This window comes from Triplophysa dalaica, chromosome 21 (assembly GCF_015846415.1).
Source record: "Triplophysa dalaica isolate WHDGS20190420 chromosome 21, ASM1584641v1, whole genome shotgun sequence".
NCBI classification, from domain to species: Eukaryota; Metazoa; Chordata; class Actinopteri; order Cypriniformes; family Nemacheilidae; genus Triplophysa; species Triplophysa dalaica.
In genome coordinates, this window is record NC_079562.1 from 19,121,141 (window position 1) to 19,145,361 (window position 24,221).

Consider the following 24,221-nt stretch of genomic DNA (forward strand, 5'->3'; position numbering starts at 1 on the left):
TTTTTCAGGGTTAACTTGGGTTAAAACCCAACCTCTAAGTGTGTCTGATAAATTAGTATCAACCATCACCCCAATAGAAAAGCTACAGTGTTTTTCACCAATTTTTGTGATGTCAGACCAGTTAGGTCCTAACCCGATGTGGTTTTCCAAGCGCACACAGCACAAGGACATGACGGTGCAGGTCTAACCGTAGACTTATGGTAAAGCTAAGACATTTTGTTTCCTTTACTATTTTTTTATTTTTTTATTGCATTGATTTTGGAGAGGTTACATAATTTTGAATTGAGGCTCCCTAAATGTGTGCAAAACTAGCCTAAAACATTTTTTATTTATTTTCGTTTATATATTCACCCTAGGTTCAAGTTCAACACATTTTTTTTAAAAGACGTTGAGCCTACCTTGTGTTCTTTGCATTTGCGTTGTGTTCTTTGCACACAACGCCTTCTGCATTTAACAATAAAATGTATTTAAAAATATCAACATGTCATTTTAAATTCAACAAATAAGCTATAATGATAACCTAGCAAAAAGAACTTAATATATGATGTGAATTCCTTGCTGTTGCTGATTTTTTCAGTTTTTAAACCTGATGAAATGCTTTATATTTTGTTTCCACAAACTTGGTTTTGATTTGTGTCCAGTTATGCGCACATCCTCACATTGAAGCATAGCGTGATGCTTCAATTAAAGCAACTTACAAAGTCTTAACAGTCTTTTGGAGAAATAAAAGCTTGAAGAGGGACAGACAAAATATATGAGAGTTTTTATAAGAATTTGAGAATTGAATGTGATCGGATTGAAGGTGAAGCATGAACAGGAAATATTGTGAGCCCTTCTGTGACACAGCCAATAGGCGTCAATCATGCTCTGAGTGAGAGTGGATGTATGACTTTTACCTGATAAAAATGTTATTCGTTGCTTTGCGCCTATCACAAAGACAATTTAACCGATTTGTTTTCAATGACAACATTAAAAATTATGGGAGTCGATTCCTGTCTTGCAGTCAATTACGACTTTAGCGACATCTTTTGGAGTCGACTCCCCATTCCAAGACATAACACATATTTACTTACAGTGTGTTTGAAAAAAGGACAAAATCGTCCTCTGCTTTTCTAGGGCGCATTTAGGCTATCCCAAAACCACCAAAAGAGCAAAGAAGTGAATGAAAGATATCACAAGCGTGATTAACTCTCATCAGTAGATTTGAAGCCCTTCAAAGACGCGCCCAAGAGATGATTTAGCTTATGATTGGCTGAACGTTACTTGAATAAAAATCTAAGTAACAAAACAGAGAATAGTGCAAGGGACGTGTCCCCCACGGCTGCTACGCCCCTGGAGTAACTTAATTTTGCTCTTAAAATCCTGCAGAAAGTGTTTGTTTTCCCTCAGTACAGCCCCAATAACACTGATCGGTTTTATCTTAATGATAAAGTGGCTCTAATGCATTCCATGAAGTGAATTTAAATGTCTTTGAGTCTAGCATTAATATGACTTCATTTCACCGCCTCGCCATCTGTCGCCAATTCCCCTGGCCTCCAAAATGTCCATACGCATTGGTCAGAGTTTGCGTGCAGGTGCGTAAATGTTCCTGTCAAGTTTGTTTTAATAAATCCCATCTTTTGCATACAACTAGAATGCCTACTACAGCCGTGTTATGTCCGGCCGATGGTGAAGGGCGACAGTTGAAAATATTTACATGTGAAACTAGATCGCAAAATTTCCACCAGGAGGCGCAAAAAGAGGGTTTGCAAATTCAGTATTTGTCAACATGTACTGTGAAACAGTGAAATTAAATGCGATAAATTCTTTATAACATGACAAAAGGCAACATATTAAAAATCAAAAGAGTTAACGGAGAAAAAAAATGTTATAAGTGGAGAACGAGCCTAAATGCAGTAATTTAATCATTAGAGCAAACGGGTAGTTTATGATCACAGGGGGTTCAGATGAGGATTATTTTGATAGTTATAAAATACACTTCTTATAAAAATAATAACAACCACTGTATTTTCTATCCTAAAACAGCAATCTGTTGAAAAGCTCAACAGTTTTATGAAAAAATCCATAAATCAGGCGTTTAGTGTTGATTCTGGCAGGTCACGTTAGTCAGGCTGGCATAAGCTGATCCTCATCCTCATAGAAATACGAGGCTATCACAGCTTCTGTTTTAAAACTCATTCAGCTAAATTATGTTTTATTAACAAGGTTCGGGAGTAGAATGTGCGGATAATTACCTCGGTTGGCTTTCAATAAACAATCACAGCAATTATTCAATCAGCCTTATAAATAGTCAAGCCACCTTACCACCATTCTCTCGAATGTATTGCATCATCCCTCCTCTCCACACCACTAGCCCTTTCTCACCTCAGCACAGAGGGTATGCTAGGGGTTCGGGCAAATTTTTTAAATTTAGATTTTTCAAATTTAGAATACATTTAGGATCTTCATTATGTTACATTGGCTCCCTATTGTCGCTCACATCAAATTCAAGACTCTGCTCCTGGCCTACAAGACCACCACTGGTTTGGCACCCCCTTATCTTCATTCACTTATGCATACTTTTGTACCCGCCAGTAGGGCTGGGCGAAGTGACGATGTGACGATGTTATCGTATATAGACGATGTCTCGCAAATATCCCGATTACAACAGACAGATACCAGGCGATAATTGATAATATGGAAATACGAGTTATAACATTTTCATTCGATGTAGGTTTAAGCTCGAACGTTAATGTTTATATGCCAAGGCAGTCACTAGCAGTGACAGAATTTTGGAAACGATGTCATTCCCCAGCCAGTACCGATCAACATCCCACACCTTCTGTGAGCCGTCTGTACGTTTTAGGGCTAATGAGTGTAACAAATCTCAATAAAATGGAAGGAAGGAGGCGGGAACCGGCAAACATTTAAACATTTAATAAAGTAATATAACAGCCGGCGGCCCCTCACGGACGACCGCCGGCGAACAAAACATAATATAAATACAAACATAACATAAGTTCGGGCCCGGTCCTCTCTCTTCGACGGTCCGGTCGCTCGTTCCTTTTATGCTCCCATCTCCTACGTGATTCGAGCCCGGTGTGCGCACAGCTGGCGCTAATTCACAATTACTCACCGGACTCGAACCACGGTCTCGCCCCGCCTACTCTACTACAATGAGTAACAGACTTTCGAAAATTAATGCACGATGCACGCAATAATAAAGTGACAACCGACCTTTTGGGGCATGACGCTGGTAAATTTAGATTTTCTCTGGATTAAAACGATGTTGAAAACATCTTAGATATGCACGTAAACAAAAGGTATTGGTCATTGTTTTTTTGTTTTAATGCAAAAATAGTATATAATATACATTTAACTTCAGGTTCAAGTCTCACCTGCACAACCAGATTGTTTCGTCCCTTACTGAATCTCTCCAGCATTCTCAGAAACAGATGTGTGGACTCCACCAGATCTTTGAGAAATGACCTTGGCTGTGTCTGTTCATCAAACTTACGTAAGAGAGTCAGAAAAATCTCTCTGAACTCCATCAGATAGAAGATATTGCCTGCAAAATACACAAGAAAACATGCTGAAAGACAGAGAGGTTTGGACATCCAACTTTTTAATGAAAGAAAACAAAAGAAAATAACGTTCAGGACAAATGGAACTAATTTGAAGTCAAATGTTTTTGAGCACATACTCTTTATGACACTGGCACTGTGCCGGATGTTGTCATATTTTGAGCGGTCCATCTCATTTACTGTCATTAGCAGCTCTTGATATGCCTTCAGAGCAAAGTGCATCCTAGAAAACAAGTAGAAAAATATCTCAACTTACACAAACATTAGAAATGTGGAAAATAATAGTTCTTACCATGGATTCCGATGCAGATGTAAAAAGATTACTGCATCGTCCATAAAAATAAATATTTTTTAATAAATGCAATTAAAAAATATAGCTGCTAGCAGCAATTAGGGGGTCAAGTCCAATTATGGTCCAAAGGAAAAAAATTGGGCATGTCAAATGACCACTAGGGAGCGCTGGACTGTAACTTTAAACACCAATTAAACTGTGCTGAAATAGTGGGATTATAACACCTAGTCCTATTAAGCGAAACTTGACCACTAGGGGGCGCTGGCATATAACCTCTCAGAACATGACCTTGATGAACCATGTCAAGTTTTGCACAGAAACGATATTGTGCTCGTAAAATACAGCATTTTCTGGCAAAATAGACTATGGTTGATGCTCACAATAGACGAATGAGGAAGATTGGGTATGGTTTGACTCGCCATGCCTCAAGAAAGCAAACAAGACCACTCTTATGATTTTACACCAAAGTTTTCAAAAGTTGTAAGCAAAAATAGCCATATTTTTATCTCCCTCTCCCTGAAAAAAGTTTTCAAGTTAAAAGCAATTTTTTAAAAATATCTCTGGACCAGTAGTTGTAAGCAACTGTGTACAGACAAATGAACTTTTTTTTCAGGCCATTATTCGTTTAATCCAACACATCGACACCAATAGCGTTTTAAGGGGAGATGTTTGAAACTAATTTAATATTGCCAGTTTGCGTACCGGTATTTTAAAAGCAATTTTTTATCTTTTATATTTTATAAAAAAAATTGACAAACAATCAACCATATACATAACTTGTCAGTGCATGTTTTTATTTATCCAATCAATCAGCCAACCAAACAATATTTTCTGAAACTCTTAATTAACAGAACAAAAAGAGAAAAGTGCTTCTTGTGCAAAAGTCTCTAGAATTAATTAATTTCTGCCTTGGCTGTGAAACATATATCTGCCGCATCCTGCCATGCACTTCTCCAAAACCAAGTTTAACACTTTACAGTATGAAATCACTACAGAAAAACCCGGAATGGACTCCGAGTGGAGTGATTATAGTATGCTGAGAGTGGAGAGAGGAATGTGTTTTCCAGTCCAGGTTTTGATTACATCCCCCTCAGCAGAATAGTGTCTTTGCTTAATTGAAGACCTGATCAAACTGTAATTAAGACACTAATTACACTATTTGAGAAACGTAAGCCCATTTACTTTCCCAATAAATTTTAAATATTAAAAATAAGTCCCTAGCTTGAGTTTTCCCAAGGTATCACTTTAACTTTCCATGGCGACGCAGCACTATCATGACTCGTTTTGCTTTTACATTGTAGTAGAGTAGGCGGGGCGAGACCGTGAGTTGAGGCCGGTGATAGTTAATGAGCGTCAGCAGTGCACGCACCGGTCTCGTATCACGGAGGAGATCGGGAGCATAAGAGAACGAGCAACCGGACCGTCATGTTCGAGGGCCCGAACATGTTTAAGTTTGTATTTATGTTCTTGTGGCAGGCAGTTGACCGTGAGGTGGCTGCCCGCATTTTACTTCCGTGTTTTTGTTTGTTTATTTTATTAAAACTTTATTTAAATGTTCGCCGGTTCCCGCCTCCTTCCTTCCTTACTATCGAACTTTGTTACATACATATATTTTTTTTACTAAATTTTCACAAACTGTTAACTATGTCATGAAATATCTGATATTCCGATTGTCAAATATGTGCATGTGAGTGTGTTTGGTTATTTAAACCCTGTGGCCCTGTGCTAATTGCAGGGCTCAAGAGTGCGACCTTATTTCTCAATGGTGCGACTAAAAATAATCAGAGGTCGCACCGGAGCGACCAGCTTTTCGAGGGAGAAAAAAGTCTCTGCAACTCTAAAGGTCTCCATGTGATCCAAGAACAGACACACATTAGGCCCATGTCGTGGTCTAAACCAATCAGAGATGGTGAAGGGCGGACCCCATGTGATTGGCCGTGGTCCAGATATTCATGTAAGTGTGAACCAGCGTTAACTGAAAATTCTCTGTATTTTGATGGATTTTTTATTAGTGACAGAAATATCTGAAGGCCGACCGTCATTTTAGCGGCTTAGAATGAGGGCAATTTGTAAATCCCCATTTTCCTTCAGCGTGATATGCTCGCAAAGCGACCTGCGTGTTTTCACCTGTCATTGTTACTGACTAGACATATGTGATGCGATCTGGGAAAAACAGTTGGAATTCGCGCTGGGACGCGGGAAAGACAGTTCACCTATCAAAATAAACTACATAACATGAAGAACGAAGGACCGTTAATGCACATTTCCCGCCAATTCTGTGTAAACTGTGGCATGCAAAGTTGTTTTATACAACGTTTTCATGAGATGACAGAGCTCCCAGTCTGCAGCAACGTAGTTATCCCCTCTCCTCTGCTCAATCGCAAACCATACCAGGGATGATCAAAAGTCCAGACACTATGCACATGATAAACAACTTAAAACTTGCTTCACTGCTTATTAGTTGCTGTCCGTAATGTTTGTTAGTTTCCTTGTGTAGTGATAATGGCAGAGCTCTCGTTCTTTAAGTGTGCCCTGCACCAATTTCCTTACTTTCGTTTTATTCAGTTTATTAAGTTCCAAGACGCAAGTACAGCGTGATGACGTCACGAACATACCAATTACCACCTAACACCACCTTGCACCATTGTGACGGGCAATAATAGATTATGACGGATTTTCTACGAGCCTATCAGTCAAAATGACGGACAAAAAAAGTGTTGCAACCTTTGGTGTGTACATTTGAAAATGCAGTCAGACAGAGAGAGGTGAGTAGCCTAATGCTGTCAGTTAAACAGAGTGGATGTAGCCGCAGATGATGAGGGAAGATGAAAAGAACAATTGACAACTTTTTCGTGAATAATGTTAAGTTAAGGTCTGATCCGTCCGAAAATCATAAGCAATGCTCTGACACGGAGCCATCAACCTCCCAGGTTATGTTAAGCCCTGGTCCATTTATCTTGAGATCTTTTAAGTTTAAATTTCAGTTCAGTGAAGCACTTTAAGCACCAACACTTCAGTAAGTTTTCTTTCTTGTAGAATTGTGCGTCAAATAAAGAACTTTGTGCTGACCAGATTGTTAGAGGGGATCTGGTTTCTCCAGTTTTTTTTTTCCATTAATCAATCATTGGAGTTTGGGTTCCTCGCCACAGCAGGGCAGTGTTGGCTTGCTCACAGAGAGACTGCATTTATTTATTAATTAGATATTATTCATTAGAATGATCTTGCTCGTTGTATAAACACCATGCACTTGGCTGAGTTTTAACTTTTCTGTTTTTCCTGTTTGCCCCTGTAAAGCTGCTTTGGAACAATGCACATTGTGAAAAGCGCTTTTTAAATAAACTTGAATTGAATATGGGGCAGGATTGCGTGTCTCTGGCTCAGTGCCAGCCAAACGCTGATTGTTTTAATCACATTGTTGTAATCTTACACATCAAATGGTTAACAACATTATAAGTGAATTAAAAACATTAAGGACAGGCAGGAACCCTGCTATTGACCGAAATCCGTCAAAGTCTCGCTGCAATTAACGGAAATCCATCGTAGCATCGACAGAGAATTTTAATCCATATCTTTTCAAAATATTCTAATAACTTTTTGTCTGCAGTGTCTGTAGGAGGAGTTCATATAGCAGGTAAATGACATCATATAATGCATGAGCCAAATTTGGTTTCAAGGATATACGGTTCAAAAATAGGCAGCAATGCATGTGGAAGTATTGACTGTTGGTGGCGCTATGGAGCTTGGGTTAGAGATTCCATATTTCCCATGTTAATAGTTCAGACTGTCCTCAATGTGTGTTTCAAATTTCACAACTTTCCGGTGTAGGGTTCTATGGGCTGCCAGAAGAAGCAGAATAATAAGAACACTAACGGAAACAATGGCGTAGACACCTTAAAGCCTGGCTCTTTAAGGTGACCCTTAAAGCCTGGCTCATACTACATGAGTTTTAAAATCCTGACAGATTTAAAATTCTGATTGCAGCACAAACATAAGGAGAATCTTGACAGATTCTCTTATTTAAAATCTTAAACCTGGCTCAGACTACAGGAGTTTTAAAATCATTAAAGATAAAAAATCTGGTTGCAGCATACACATAAAAATAATCTTGGCAGATTTTTTTTTTTATTCTTAAACAAGCTCACACTCATCAGTGTACAACTAAATATATACCACACACATTTTACATACCCATTGGATCTTACAGGGTTTACTATTTTTAGATGTTGACATCACATCTACATTTTAATCTCTTTTATAGCACTACAAAAATAGGTTTGCCCTTTGTAAACTTGCATTTCTGAAAAACTTTGGGGGGTAAAATTGTGTTTATATATAAGACTAAAGGTAGCAAGTGCAATAATAAAAAATTACTGATTGGAAGTTTTTTTATTTCATAATTGCACATTAAAAAGACATTCAAAGACACAGAAACTACAGGATAATATTAAGATTATCATACCAGAGGACACCTCTAACGTCCTCTCACCGGGAAACAGAAGTAAACAAAGGGACGTCGCAGTTAATTTCACGTCATCTATTGGTCCTATTATGAAAAAAGTGTATTTCCACCATAGATGAAGGAAATTCAGCGGCTATGCAACAGGTCTAGAGTGTGTAACTGTACCGTTTTAACTGTACTACGGCGTATCCACGGTGAAAAGTTTGGTAGCAAATAGTTGCAAGGGATGTATACATTACTGCAGCAAAACTGGAGCAAGGTGTATAACATTCAATCCTGGAATGCTGTGTTTTACAAACAAAAATTCTACATAGAATCACCCTACAGAATTTTCTGCGAAAATATGACAACAATATCATTAATATTGCATGAATAATGCCATTTCAAAGACTGAAATCTTAGTGAAATTAATCTGATGAAAATGATGCTTGTTATCTAAGAATTAATTACACTTTATATTTCCTCAAAGCCTCATGAAACCCAGCAGTTCCATCGACTAAAGGAATGCATAGTTGATTTAAAAACTGGATGAGTAACAATTTTTTTGCATTATACCACGTGCATTATACTGAACTCGGACAAAACAGAAGTGTTACTTACTGGACCAAAAAAAAGTATGAGCATATAACCCCAGTTCTGTCAACCTTGCACTGGTTACCTATAAAGCATCGCATTAACTTTAAGAGATGGTGGTCTACTGGGTTAAACCACTGAACTGGAAAATCAAAGGTTGCTGGTTCGATCCCAGCAGCCACCACCAGGGGCAATCTGATAGGGGCAATCGTAGCCTAATGGTTAGAGAGTCGGACTAGTGACCAGAAGGTTGCCGGTTCGATCCTCAGGGCCGGCGGGTAACGATTGCGGTGCCCTTGAGCAAGGCACCTAACCCCTACATGCTCCCCGGGCGCTGCAGTGATAGCTGCCCACTGCTCCGGGTGTACGTGTGTTCACCACTTGCTGTGTGTGTGCTCACTAATCACTGGATGGGTTAAATGCAGGTGTCACATTTCGGGTATGGGTTTCCATACCTGACGAATTGGTCACTTTCACTTTTTTCAGTGTGTCCTTGAGCAAGACACTTTACTCCATGTTGCTCCAGGGGAATTGTCCCTGTAATAAGTGCACTGTAAGTCGCTTTGGATAAAAGCGTCTGCCAAATGACTAAATGTATATGTAAATGTAAGATCTTGCTTATTACCTATAAAGCCCTACATGGTGTAGCGCCGCAGTAATTCAATGAACTTCTATTGTATTACAATCCTCCACGTGCATTGCACTCTCAGGCGTAATACCTAGTTAGTAAGTAATACCTAGAATTTCAAAATTAAGTGCAGGTGGTAGATCCTTTTCTTATCTAGCGCCTAAACTTTGGAATATTCTTCCCTGCACTGTCCGGGAGGCAGACACACTCTGTCAATTTAAATCTAGATTAAAGACGCATCTTTTTAATCTTGCATACACTACACTTCCATAATATTAATCCTCAAAGGATTAAGGCTGCATTATTTAGATCAACCGGAACCAGGAGCACATCCACAACAAATGATGTACTTGTTGCATCAAAGAGTGCAGAACAGTACTCTACTCTCAGCCAGTCTTGTCTTTTTGTTCCAAGGTTACCGCAGGATGCAGTTCATGCCCTGACCTGATGGAAGAGCTCAGAATGGGAAGCAATGAACTGACAAGAGCTGAGATGATAGAGCTGGATAAAGGACGCGACAACTTGACACGATTTTTCTACAACATTTCAAATGCTATTAGATTGTTAATGATAATCTTAAATCTATAATTTACCTTATTCGTAAGTTTTTTTTTTTTTTAGCCTTGTAGTGCAAGCACTGTCGAGCTTGTGCAGAGGCAGCAGCTTTTGCCAGAAGGGAACTGGAATCCCCTGGTTGGGCCTGGGTTCTCCTGAGGTTTTTTTTGGGGTTCCTCGCCACCGTTTGCATATTGTTTTGCACTATTTGCCTGGCCGGGGGGGCTGCTTTAGAATTTAGAAGTCAAACATAATCAATATTGCATATAAGAATTTATAGTCCGTTTAATATTTGACCTGTGGTTCTCTCTCCTTTATCCCAAATGTGTGCTTTCACTGTGCGTGTGTGCGAGTGTGTTTGCGTGTGTGCCTCTATGTCAGTGTGTGTATGTATGCATGCATATTGTGTGTGTGGAGTATTTGTATGTCTGTCTTTTGTTGTTTTCACTTTTTTCTTGTTTTTACAGGTATATGCCTTTAGTTGTTTTTCTTGTATTCAATGTGTCTCATGTACAGCTGCTTTGTAACAATGAAAATTGTAATAAGCGCTATATAAATGAAGTTGAGTTGAGATAATGAGACTTTGGCCTGTGTTTTCACAGCTTCACACAAGTTTACATGCTGATCAATGATGCAAATACAAAATGTAGATAAAAACGTTATGATTGATAAAATATCACAAATCGGATTGATAGGTTGGAGTCAGCAAACAGTAAACAGACTGAAAGATACAAATACTTAAAATTCCCAGTGAAATTAAATGATTCTTATTTTTTCAAGAAATCTTGCAGCATTTATAGTAAATAGCTTCTCAATGTGGATCATATTCTTTAAAAAAATTCATGAACCCTCATAATAACAGAAGAATATCAAGCGCTACTTCTCTAGCCCCGCCCACTGGTTCACGAATGACTTGAAGCCATGTAAAAATAGTACACACTTCGCATTTGGGATGATTGACAAACTGGTAACAATAACGTCATTTTTTGTCAGTTTAAACTAAACAACGGCTGATACGCTCTTTTGCAGTGTTGCCATGTTCATATTAATAAGTATATGATGCTTGTTGTTTGTCATAGATAAAAAGCCTCTGCACTTACATCTTAATTAATGGAGAGTTAATGTTTTAGATTTATTTGTCTTTTAAATATATAAACAATTTGCTTTTTAAGTTTTATTTTTGTCTTGTCTTTATTTGGTAATTTTGTCTGTGAAGATCTGGCAACCCTGTCACTTTAGTGAAGGGCTCTCGAGAGTGGCTAGCCCTGTGTTATACAGTAGGTACTCAACCAGAATGATCCTTCGGCCATAGCAGCCTCCACAGCGGTACTTCTTTAATGCGTGTTTACTTTTGTTCAGAGGCAGTCTATTCAAAGATCTTCGCTCAGCGCGAGTTGTCACGTCAAGCTCATTGCCTCACTCAGCAAACAGGGAAGAGTTGAGAGGTTTAGGCGAAAAAGACAAACTCTGTCTACAAATCAAATTTATAAAAACTTAAAACCACAGGACCTAATAATTATATTTTAAGGGCCGCAATTCCAGAAAATGCACTTTTAAATGTTTATCTACAAGAAATTGAGTCGCCAGCGTGTGTGCAGAAACACCCTGTAATAATACAAATCCATCTATTCTTCTTTTTGTAATCTCCTTTAAACCACAACAGTGACACAAAACATTGGGGATCCCTTAACACCTGCACATGACTGCTCGCAGACTCCGCCTTATGAGCGCTTTGGTCCACCTTCAGCCAGAGACACACTGTCTGCCATTTTCAGGCAAGAGCAGATGTAGCCAATAGCCAGCAAGAAAAATGTCTAAGAAACAACAAATGTGTGCTGTTGTTGAGTATAAAATGGAACATAAAAGTAGGGCAGGAAAACACCTTTCCGACGAGCGCGTGTTCGTTCCGCCTTGACCTCATGGGCCGGAGTTATAACAATCGAAAGTCCCAGGCGGGACGATGATGACTCCGCGTTCGGGAAGAATTTACTTTTTTCAGATCAACAAACCAACATTCACTGGACCATATCTCTGTTCCTTTGGTAACGTCTCCGCCGGGCATTCAAATGACGCTGACGATGCAATCCCTAGGTCGGAAGCTAGAGCTCCAACTAGCCGGAAAGGTTGAAAAATCTAAGCTCCAGGACCCGGTGACCTGTCAGTGTAGCATGGGTTTCGAAAAAAAAAAAAGTATCAGTACCAGCTGTTCGCAATCAAGCTTCCTCTCCGGAAGAAGTATGTTTTAAACATCGTTTTTAAATACCCTTTCTTGAATTATGTGTTTAGCATGTTTGCAACTTACATATTTGCGGCCAAACCTGAGACAAGGTCCAAAGACAGATGTTATGTTGTAACGTTAGTGGTAAAACGCATAGCGCCCATTGGTTCAGAAGACTTGTGACCTACATCATTTGTGTAAAGCTTATTCATGATAACGAAAGAAAGTTATAGCAGTGTCTTTCTCGGTGAGCTCAACGTTTTCTTGTATGTCCTAAGTGCGATAATAGTTAATAATAGGCTAGAAACAGAGTTTGATTTTGTAAGACAATGAGGTTATGCAGAAATTGCTACTCACAACGTAATGTCACCTGGTTGCTGATCTTTACATACCTGTCTGACATATACAAGTACTCTGAATTAATGTTTTTGCCTATAACCGTGTTTATGTTTGTTAGTAATATGCATGCACATGAGAAATCATCAATGACCAACATTTAATATAGCAAATGATCAGCATATGTTGTTCTATCTATGTTTTTGTCTTCGCATTTATGAACAAGGCATTAAGGTGATTTTTATTGCAGTTAGTGTATGGTATTTGATGGGCAAGGCTTAACAGACGTAATTGCGCTTTGCGCCATAATGCCTGTCTTGATGTCATTCAAAGCACATGTGTAAGTGCTTAACGTCATATTTTGCATACGGGGAGGGGAGCAGAAGCTCATTTTCATTTATAGAGACACACACAAAAACGGCATGTTTCACATTGCAGTCACAAATGGCCATGTTCAACATATTGTAATCAAAATTTTGAGCTGAAGCTTTTCAGAGACATTCTGGGGCAGACGCGATTTCTTTAAGACTGCAAGGGAAGCTCAGCTTCCCCTATAATTGTCAAAAAATGAATGGTCAAATATATGTACTATTATGTTAACATTTTATTGACTAAAAATGCATTAAACACGTTCATCTCGAACGAAATCAATTTCGTTCAGAATCAGCTACTTAGGTCGGCTGACTCGATTTCCTTCTCATTCATTCCCGTAGCATACAGTGCATTACTCTGTTGAAGCCCAGCGTCCATTGACTTCAATGGGGCTGCTTTAAACAAAACAGTTTTTTCAGTGCTTAGAAACAAGACAGTCATTGGATAATACTGCGATTATGTCCCGCCCACGGACGCTCAGCGTCTCTGGGATGAATGGAGGAGTGGGCTGGCCCGGACTCCGAGCGTCTCCGTGATGATAGGAGGGTCTGTCATCTCTTTTTAATCCACTTTTATGTCCTAAAACGCTCGTTTTTTGGGGTCGACAGCTTATAAAAACGTATTTCTTGTTTTTATTTTAGCTTGTTTGCTGTATACACATCGTCACATTTCAGCTTTTAGACTTTTTTTGTTATAAATCATAATTGACAAGGAGGCGGCAGCTTCTCGCAATGCAAAGAGACGGTTGGTGTGGGCGTGGGCGTGGTCTTCAGATTATGACGCGTATCACTCTGTGTCTCCATTTCCAACTCAGTCCCATTGCGGATTTTGCATGTGTAGTCAAAAGACAAACTGCTGCAACCTTCATCGTATATTTCACACAATTTCACACCACATTCATTGTTTCAGTTTAACATAATTCCCACATTTCGTCCCGTTGAGTTAAATATATATATATATATATTAGATCGTTTGTTCATTAATTAATATAGTCTGAACTAGCCAGCTAGCAAACTGCACACGATGGCAGACAGTGCTAATATTGTCGACCTGATTTTGGCAAAGCCATTAGAAAGTCTTCCTTACGAGGAGAAACTTAGAATTAAACAGCAGGGCAGATCAACACCTAAGATTGATTTAGTGCAAAAGATAGGGAAAAGTAACAGGTCTTTTCAGCTCTCCTGGTATGACAATGTTAGCTGTATGACTGGAAGTGCTGTGAAAAAGAAAATGTACTGCTGGCCATGTCTCTTGACATGGGTTACAGAGCATTTTCTTGAAAAGGAACGTAGGGCAGAATTTACATATAAATAAATGAAAAAATTTTATGATTTAGGCCGAAAATGAGCTTCCCCTCTTTAAAAGATCAGCAGCCGCCACTGTTTTGGGGATACCACTGACTATTTCAACATTGCAGAAAACCCCTGGATTAGCAGCCCTTTAATACTATAAATACATAATTTCATTTAACAAGGGTTAAAATTTGCTCCATGCATTCAATCAATGCTTTATTCAGTTTGAATCATTTCAAACTGCAGCAAACACTGCGAAAAATCTATCCGATGTTAACCCAGGATTATGTTATAAACATTCACGTATACATATTGGTAGGCTACGTTTCACATTCTTTGGGGATATATTGTAATAAATCAAGAAAAGTCTCTGCTGTAGGCTTTTTTATAATGTCAGTCTTTTTTAAGTTCTTTTAAATGTGGCAGCAATTTCACTTTCAGAGAAAAGGCACCTTCAGAGAAAAGCCCCGTTCAGAGACAAGCCCCGTTCATGAATTGTATTGTCGTGAAACCATGGTACGTTAATTTAAAACATAAAAAATTAACTATAAATCCAGTTTACCAAATGAAAGCATGTTGTGAATTAAACAGGCGAGATCGATGAGATCGGTGGATAGCCACCAGAACCACGGGTTACATAATCATTGAAGAAACCTTGTTTCTTTCTATCTTTGATTCTTGTATCATTTGTTTCAGAAACTACCTTTTTACGATTAGAAAGTTGACAGATCATACAGATAATAATATTAAATTGACCAACCAAGCGCCTCAACAGTTAGCTCATATAAGGACAGAAAAGACAGTGGTTATATTTTGTTATAATATTGTGTTCTTACTGTATAACTATCTGGCATATGCAGTCGCATTAGACGGGCAGAAAAAGTTATCATTCTATGAACCTCTGTGATCATGATCAACACGTTTGTTCGAATGATTAAATTATTACTATTATTATAGCTTTCCTGTAACGTTGTGGGTTCGATCCCAGGGGATTGCAAATTCCTATGTAAAATGTATAGGATAAAGCAATGTAAGTCGCTTTGGATAAAAGCGTCTGCCAAATGCCTAAATGTAAATGTAAATTATGTCCTGCATTTGGCTCATTCTCCTCCTATAATACTTTTTTGTTATATTATAAACATGAATAACAATTTTTAACTAACAATGATCTTAAATGTGTTGCCTCCTGTCATGTAATAAAGAATTGATAACTCTCCATTTGCGCCACCTGGTTGAAATTTCGAGGAACTAGTTTCAAATGTAAATGTTTTTTAACTTCCGCCCTTTCCCATCGGGATTACTCAACGAGGCGCTATGGACATTTTGGTTGAATACCTACTGTATGTGCAAAAGTAAAGATTTCTTTTAATGTTATTTTTTGTTAAAGCGACCAAGCAACAAACATGCAACATTGTGCAGCGCCTGGTTGTGGAAGAACACGGTCGCTTCCTTAGGATTCTGTTATTAGGAATAAGTGGTTGAAGTTTATATTTAAAGATGTTCCAGCTCATGTGGGTCAAAAACATTGAGTCTGTGTTCATTTCACTGTGGATTCCTTTAAAAACAAGGCTAATGTCGATGCTGGATTTGTAGAGATTTTAAGGCTCCAACTGAGCACATCACAGGGCACACTGATGTCTTTTGGAACTGTTATCCAATCATAGCAGTGGACGTTTACTTACAAGTTTTCAATGCAGCCCGCCCATCAAAACCGAGCGTTTCTTGAACGCTTAAAACCAGGGTAGAAAAAGGCCTAGTACGCATTGATTTCAATGTTTCTGAATGTAAAAACCATGCAAACATCATAAGTAGACCTCAGACAACAGTATAAAAAAATAAAAAGGCCAGTTCATGAGTCTTAATAATAGGTTGTTAATTGATTGAGTCTCAATGTTTTCTATAATCCACAGTGAATGAACAGTGTTTGTATTTAGTAAACAGATTATAAAGAAGCACAAGTGTTGACTGACCTGCGATACCAAGATGTGGCACATTTGCGGTCTGTGAGGATCATCTCATAATAGTTAGTGATGTTCCTCTCAATGAAATGAAAGGTGCGGATGGACATGGTCTCAGATACAAGGTCCGGTCTGTAGTTCTGACCACGGTTAAAGGTCATGAAGAAGGTTAACGCCCACAGGTAAAACGTCTCATCATGCTGCTGGGCCCGTTCACGGATGAGATCCTCCTGCTCAGACAACAATGAGCGAAATATTAATTTTCAACTAGTACATGTCTCCTCGATTATCACCATTCGTAGCATTGAGTTTACTTAAAAAATATTCTTAAAGATAACATTTCTGAAGAACATTTTAAAGAAAGAGATTGGGGGAAAAAAGCATTTTGTGAATAAGATTTATAATTTCATGTCAATTAAAAAGAACTGGTCTTTCATGAATCTAAAACAGCTACTGTATTTTTTATGAACACATCAAGAATAGGTAATTATTTATTTTTAATTACCAACTCAAATTTCGGTGCATTTCATGTCACATCCAGCGACACTTATCGCTTTAGGACTACTACTACCACTGTTAACCCACAAACAGACTTTGTCAATCAATGGAAATGACAGTATCTAATGTAGAATTACTGCCTCCTTACACAGTGTGAGGATCACTTCTCCAACTCCCAACATTCAGCAAAATCAAGTGTTTTTACAGAAAGACAAAAAACCCTGTGTACTTAAATGACACCTGGTCACAAAGGGTCAAACACATAATGACAGGGAGAATACAAAACAGGAGGGGATAATAATGACAAGTAGATAACACTTAACACCGGTTACATTTCAGCACATATACATATAAGCCTAAATAAATATGACAATACTTTACTTTCATTTAACATCAAACTTGTATTAACAAAACTAGCAAGATTACTGACATCATTTACCAACATAACGACACAAAAAATAAGGATCTTTGGATTTTAAAATAAATGCTTAGTTTGTGGTTTATTTTTTTTAAGAATTAAAAGATAATTCAATACATTACCCACACTTTTGAAATGGTGTTCCTATTTGTGCTAGCAAAATGTCAGAAATGAAACTAATGAATCCAGTGCTCGTTTGTTGCAAATAAACAACATTTTTAATACTTCTTGTTAGATATTGTGTAATTACGTCTAATTTCACTTTGATTTTTCACTCCACTTTGTATTAATAAAGGGTAATATATGATAAAGGAAACAAAGTAGATATTTTCAGACATATCAAACATACTTTTCTATAAACTAAATTTTGTTTTTACTATATTTTAACTATGTAAAATCATATGCATCACTGCCAAAAGTATTTGTATAAATGTATTTGTCTCCAGAGTGCTTTTCACTTTTTTTGCTTTTTGGCTGTGAAACCATATTTCTGAAGCTTGGCTACACCTGACACCCGTTTCAGTGTTTGACTAGCTACTACAGTGACTAGTTACAGTGTTTGACTAGCTTTTCCAAAGCGACCATTAACTCTTTCACCGCCATTGACGAGTTATTTCGTCATTTAAAAAAAACGGTTCCCCGCCAAAGACGAGATATTACAGAAATCAGTGTTTGTACCGTTATACAGCAGGTGGCGCTATTACACACCTTTGGGGAAAAGTACAGAATCCCAGAACATAGAACGTATATGTTTCAGCGGTTTAAATGATGGCTTCGAGTGTAATCTGGGCGGAATCTTTGACAAAAACTTTATCTCAGCTGTTTAATCAAAATGAGGCATTTTTGAAGAAATCTACCCACATCTACGCAGTGATAAAAAACGAACAAATGAAGATAGAAGAATACGGTTTCATCTGTTTAAAAGCTGAGACTCTGTTCTTTCATTTGACATATTGTTTGTCCATATATTCTTTACAGAAAATTTACTGTGAGCCATTAAAGTTGGGTGAAAATGTTAAAAAACGCTGCCGTTGACTGGCAACTTAAAAAAAAAAAAAGGCTGGCGGGGAATGAGTTAAGAAGGTAGCCTTAACATTTCCATGGCGACACAGCAGTGCTTATGTGACCGCAGAGCTACAGCAGCTGTATAACTGATGTATTGCTTTTACAATATTTTTTCTTTTTTACAATTCACAAACTGACTACGTCATGAAATATCTTACATTCCGACTGTCAAATATGTGCATGTGAATGGTTTTTGTAGTCTAAACACATTTATAATGATCTTTTTAATTGAGCTATAAGCGGGCAACGCCATGTTTGTTTCTGCTGCAGTCTGAGATCTGTCCGATTTATATCACGTAAATTCATACGCTTCTCTTAAACGAACACAAACGTAAGTGCCTGGTGAACTGGTAGAAGAATTGAGTGACCTTACATTGCAGATGCTGTGTCTGATGTAAATAAAACATCTGTCAAATTACATGAGGAGATTGTTATTGCCACTATATAGACAGCATTATGAAAAGTTAATTTAAGTCTTTAAGGACAGACTGGAACCCTACAATTGACGGAAATCCGTTGTAGACTTGCTGCAATTAACAGAAATCTAACTTTAATCTTTGGATTCAGGTGTTCACTTTTGTTTGGAACGCCCCTACCAATGGTGTCCCCTTGAAGGGCACATAAATGCTGTTTGGAAAATGCCCCTAGAAATCCGCCGGGCCATCACTCAGCAGGGCATCCTGCTAGGGTGCCAACAGGGGGAGATTTTAAGCCCATCAGGGGATAATGAACCTGACGCAGCAACTGGCAGCCATCTCCCGACGCCTAAATCAGATCCAGGTCTGCGGCACGCCGTTCGGAACCTCCCCTCAATCCTCTGACTCCCTACGCAGGTGAGCCCACCTCCTGCCGCTTCTTCCTGTCATAATGCTTCCTGACTTTCTTGTTACAGCCCACCTGCTTCTCCACAGATCAGTCCAAGGTCGAGTTTGTGGTCATGCACCTGGCTGGATACATACAGTAGTGGATACATTTCGAGGGAATCCATCTGAACAGCTGCTTTTATTGTGTACGAAGGAACAGTTATTTCAAATTGCAGAGTTGTATGAAATCGAAATAGCACCGAAACATAAGAATTTAAAAGAAAGTTTGCAAAACGAAGAAGTCTGGTTGAGTTGGGTGTTTTAGAAGCTCCTTTACGAGATAGAAGTGATGTGGAGGAGGTAACTGGTTATTTACCAGGTAAAATCGCTATTAAATTAAAAGAATTGGCACTTAAAGAGAAGGAAGTAGAGTTAGAAAATGTCAAATTGGATTTGCGAAAGCGTGAGCTCGATCAACAGTTTGCTTTGAAAAAAATGGATTTGTAGATGGGTGCCAAGGCGAACGTTGCTGCATCTGTCGAGTTTGATGTTGGCTTATATCGTAGGATGGTTCCGCCATTTTGTGAGAGGGACGTAGAGAAATATTTTTGCTATTTTGAGAAAGTAGCTGCTTCTTTAAAGTGGCCTGAAAACGTCTGGCCGTTGCTTTTACAGTGTGTGGTTACTGGTAAAGCGCAAGAAGCGTATGCCTCATTATCTATACAGGAATCTGGTGACAATAAAACCCTTAAAGCTGCTATTCTAAAAATCTACGAGTTTGTACCGGAGGCGTATAGACAGCGTTTTAGACATCATATAAAGCTTCCAGATCAAGTGTACGTTGAGTTTGCGTGTGAAAAGTAAACTTTATTTGATCGTTGGTGCGCCTCTCAGAAAGCTGATGATAAATAGCTAGTTAGACAGTTAATTCTTATTGAAGAGTTAAAAAATTGTCTACCGGCTGCTATTTCTACGTACATCAATGAGCAGAATGCAGACACGCTCCAAAAAGCTGCTACTTTAGCTGATGACTTCATATAAGTCACTTTCAAGGAGAAACCTCTATATAAAAGTTCTGTTGATCTACCTATTCCAATGTCTCGTACGTCCTTCAGTTATAAGTCTGCAGTTTCGAGGAATGATATGGTGTGTTTCTATTGTAAGGTCCCTGGTCAACTTATTGCAGACTGTCCAGCTCTAAAGAGGAAGTCAAATACTAAACCGTTTGGTTTGATCTCTTTGGATACTAGTATATAGTATATACCTGACCGCCCTACACCCACGGTTGATTGTGATGCTAGCGAAACTGGTTATGAACCTTTTTGCACTGTGGTACTGTAACCATTCCCTGTTTAAATGAGTCTGTGTCCGTATGCATTCTTAGGGATACTGGTGCCAGCGTCTCACTCATTTTAGAGGGGGTGTTGCCGCTGACTGAAGAGACTTCTACAGGTGGTGCCATTCTAGTACGTGGTGTGGAAATGGGCGTTATGGAGGTTCCGTTACATAGAATTTATTTGCAATCTGAATTGGTTATCGGTTGTAGTGGGTGTTCGTCCATCTCTTCCAGTTCCCGATGTTACATTCATTTTGGGAAATGATTTAAATGCCGATATTCTGTGGAGTGATGTTAATGTACCACCTGAAGTTGTCTTCTGTACCTCTCGTAACCGACACAGAGGATTGTGTGCTGGAGTATCCTGACGTGTTCACTGCGTGTGCAGTTACGCGGTCTATGGCTAAGTCTGCTGATCGTCGTCTTGTAAACTAGGTGGAATTGTGCTATACGTTTATCGGAAGTCTTAATGTGAATGAGTTGTCTTCAGTGCCTCTGCAGGAAAAACGTCGATCCGGGTCCTGTGAGTGCTGATAGCAAAGATACTGTCGATTTGGCGTTGTGTCCTGAGGAATTAGTTGTTGCTCAAGCGGCAGATGTTTCTCTTGCACCGCTGTTTGAATTGGCTGAAACTTCGCAGGAGAGTGGGGATGCGCCCAAGGCATATTTTCTTAAGAATGGGATTTTAATGAAAAAATGGGTGTCTCCAAAATCTTCTGATGACTGAAACACGATCAGCCAAATTGTAGTTCCTGTAGTGTATCGCAACATGATTCTTAGCATTGCACACAATGGTCTGGCTGGTCATCTAGGTGTTGCAAAGACGTATGACCGGATTCTGCTAAATTTTTATTGGCCTGGTTTAAAACAGGATATTTCACATTTTTGTCGGTCTTGTCAAGTTTGCCAAGTGGTGGGGATGCCTTACCAGGTTATTCAGCCTGCGCCGCTTTTCCCAATCCTCATGGTTTCGGAACCATTTGAGCATGTAATCATTGATTGTGTTGGACCTTTACCACGATCAAAATCTGGGTATAAGTACCTTTTAACTATGATGTGCGCGACTACACGTTTTCCAGAGGCAGTTCCCTTGCGTTCCATTACGACCAGGGTGATTATTAAGGCTCTCATGAAGTTTTTTTCTATTTTTGGGTTGCCAAAAGTAGTACAAAGTGACCGTGGGTTGAACTTTACATCGCAATCGTTTTCTCAAGCACTAAAGCGACTCGGTATTAAGCATAACGTCTCTACTCCTTATCATCCTGAAAGTCAGGGTGCACTAGAGAGGTTTCATCAGACCTTAAAATCGATGATGCGTTCTTATTGTTTTGAGCTAGGAAGGGACTGGGAGGAAGGCACTCCCTGGTTGCTTTTTGCTTCACGAGAAGTGGTGCAGGAGTCCCTTGGGTTTAGCCCAGCTGAGCTGGTCTTTGGAGCTTTCCTTTAGCTCAGTGGTAAGAGCATTGCGTTAACAACGCAAGGTTGTGGGTTCGATCCCAGGGGATTGCAAATACCTATGTAAAATGTATAGGAAAAGCAATGTAAGTTGCTTTGGATAAAAGCGTCTGCCAAATGCCTAAATGTAAATGTAATGTAAATGGACACATACCGCGCGGTGCCTTTGTCGGTGTTAAAAGAAAAGTGGCTATCTAATTCAAAAAGGACCTTTCGAGTTGGCTAAGAAAAATCTTGGAAAAACGCAGGAGAAGATGAAAACTTGGTTCGACAAGAAAGCTAGATAACGAAATTTTAATCCTGGTGACAAAGTTTTGGTGTTGTTACCAATGCTTGGTGGGTCATTGCAAACTCGTTAAACTGGTCCATACGGGATTAAAAAGAAGCTGTCAGACCGAGATTATGTCATCGATACTCCTTATCGTTGTCGAAGCTCCAAAGTTTGCAATGTTAACATGATTAAAGCCTATTACGAGAGAAATGTTGAGGTCGGTAAGGTAGAGAATGCTGAATCTTTAGCTCCAGAGTCAAAAATATCTGCTGTTGGATTGCTCTTGTCTGAGGGCATGGACGAGGCAGATCTCGGTCCATCCAGATGTGTAGTTGAGGGCAGATTAAAAAATTTGGAGATGCTCTTAATTTTCCCCAGTCAACTAACGCATTTGTCTCCAGCTCAGGTAGCTGATGTTATGGAATTGATTAATTCGTTTCCAATGTTGTTCAGGGAAGTTCCGGGACAGACATCTGTTATTGAGCCCGATATTGATGTGGGTCTAATTTCACCGATAAAACAGCACCCTTATCGTGTTAACCACTTAAACGAGCACATTTACGAAAAGAAGTGGAGTATATGTTGAAAAATATCATTTCAGAGCCCAGTTCCAGCCCGTGGAGTTCGCCGTGTTTGCTGGTGCAGAAGTCAGATGGCATGTTTCGATTTTGTACTGACTATCGACGTGTAAACGCTGTTATAAAAACTGATTCTTATCCTTCAACCTGTGTCTGATAAGCGTCAGTGCGTATTCGAAGATGTTAAATCTTTGTTAATTTCGTCACCGGTGTTGACTGCACCGGACCATTCGTAACCATTAAGTCTTGCGGCAGATGCTAGTGATGTTGGTGCAGGAGATGTTCTCCAGCAGAGGGGTGCTGATGACGTGGATCACCCTGTGTGTTACTTCACTAAGAAGTTTACCTACGCACAGCGGAATTATTCTAGGAGGCTTTGGCATGGTTCTTGTTGTCCAACATTTTGAAGTGTACCTCTCTAGCTGCCATCCGATTGTTGTGTACTGTGATCACAACCCGCTTGTTTTTCTGAATTCTATGCGAAACAGTAATCAACGTCTCATGCGCTGGAGTTTGTATTTGCAGCCATATGACCTTGACATCAAGCATGTCAGGGGCTAAGATAATCTGGTTGCAGATGCACTGTCACGGATGGGGTGGGCGGCGTTGGTAAGGTCCGTATTGTTTTTTTGGCGGTGTTACATGTTACATTTAATGTTTATTTTGGCTGTAACGCTCTGTCTGCCCTTAGGGGCCGGAATGGCATTTACCTGTTTGTTTTATTAAACTTATTCCTTACAGCTGTGGACCCTTTACAGTGTGCTTAAAGGAAGCAGCTTCGTTACACTCAGGGTGGAAAAAGTATGTGAAACCCTAGGCTAATGACTTCTCCAAGAGCTAATTGGAGCCATGAGTCAACCAACCTGGGGTCCAATCAATGTGATGAGATTGGATGTGTTGATTAAAGCTGGCCTGTCTAAAAAAAAAAAACACACCAGTTTTGAGTTTGCTGTTCTGAAGAAGCATTGTCTGATGTGAACCATGCCTCGCACAAAAGAGCTCACAGAAGACCTACGATCAAGAATTGTTGAAAGGGCTACAAAAGTATAACTAAAAGCCTTGATGTCCATGTGTCCACGGTAAGACAGATTGTCTACAAATGGAAAAAAAGTTCAGCACTGTTGCTACACTCCCTAGGCGTCGTCGTCCTGTAAAGATGACTGCAAGAGCACAGCGCAGAATGCTCAATGACGTGAAGAAGAATCCTAGAGTGTCAGCTAAACACTTACAGAAATCTCTGGCACATGCTAACATTGTTGTTGACAAATCTACAATAAGGAAAACATTAAACAAGAATGGACTTCATTGGAGGACACCACGGAGGAAGCCATTGCTGTCCAAAAAAAACATTGCAGCACGTTTGAAGTTTGCAAAAGAGCACCTGGATGTTCCACAGCACTACTGGCAAAACATTCTGTGGACAGATGAAACCAAAATTGAGTTGTTTGGAAAGAACACACAACGCTATGTGTGGAGAAAAAAAGGCACAGCACACCAACATCAAAACCTCATCCCAACTGTGAAATATGGTGGAGGGGGCATCATGGTTTG

At 39.2% G+C, this 24,221-nt stretch overlaps 1 protein-coding gene across 7 annotated transcripts in view; it reads right to left on the bottom strand.

Annotated features, from left to right (window-relative positions):
* The window catches only part of timeless (timeless circadian clock), a 123,131-nt gene that overhangs the window by 51,279 nt on the left and 47,631 nt on the right, over positions 1-24,221 (bottom strand). For all 7 annotated transcript variants that reach the window (XM_056734443.1, XM_056734439.1, XM_056734444.1 and 4 more), the window contains 3 exons: positions 16,259-16,476; positions 3,683-3,786; positions 3,378-3,547 (listed from right to left, as the gene is read on the bottom strand). In XM_056734443.1, coding sequence (XP_056590421.1) covers positions 3,378-3,547; positions 3,683-3,786; positions 16,259-16,476 — 492 coding nt within the window. The remainder of the gene's footprint in view (positions 1-3,377; positions 3,548-3,682; positions 3,787-16,258; positions 16,477-24,221) is intronic.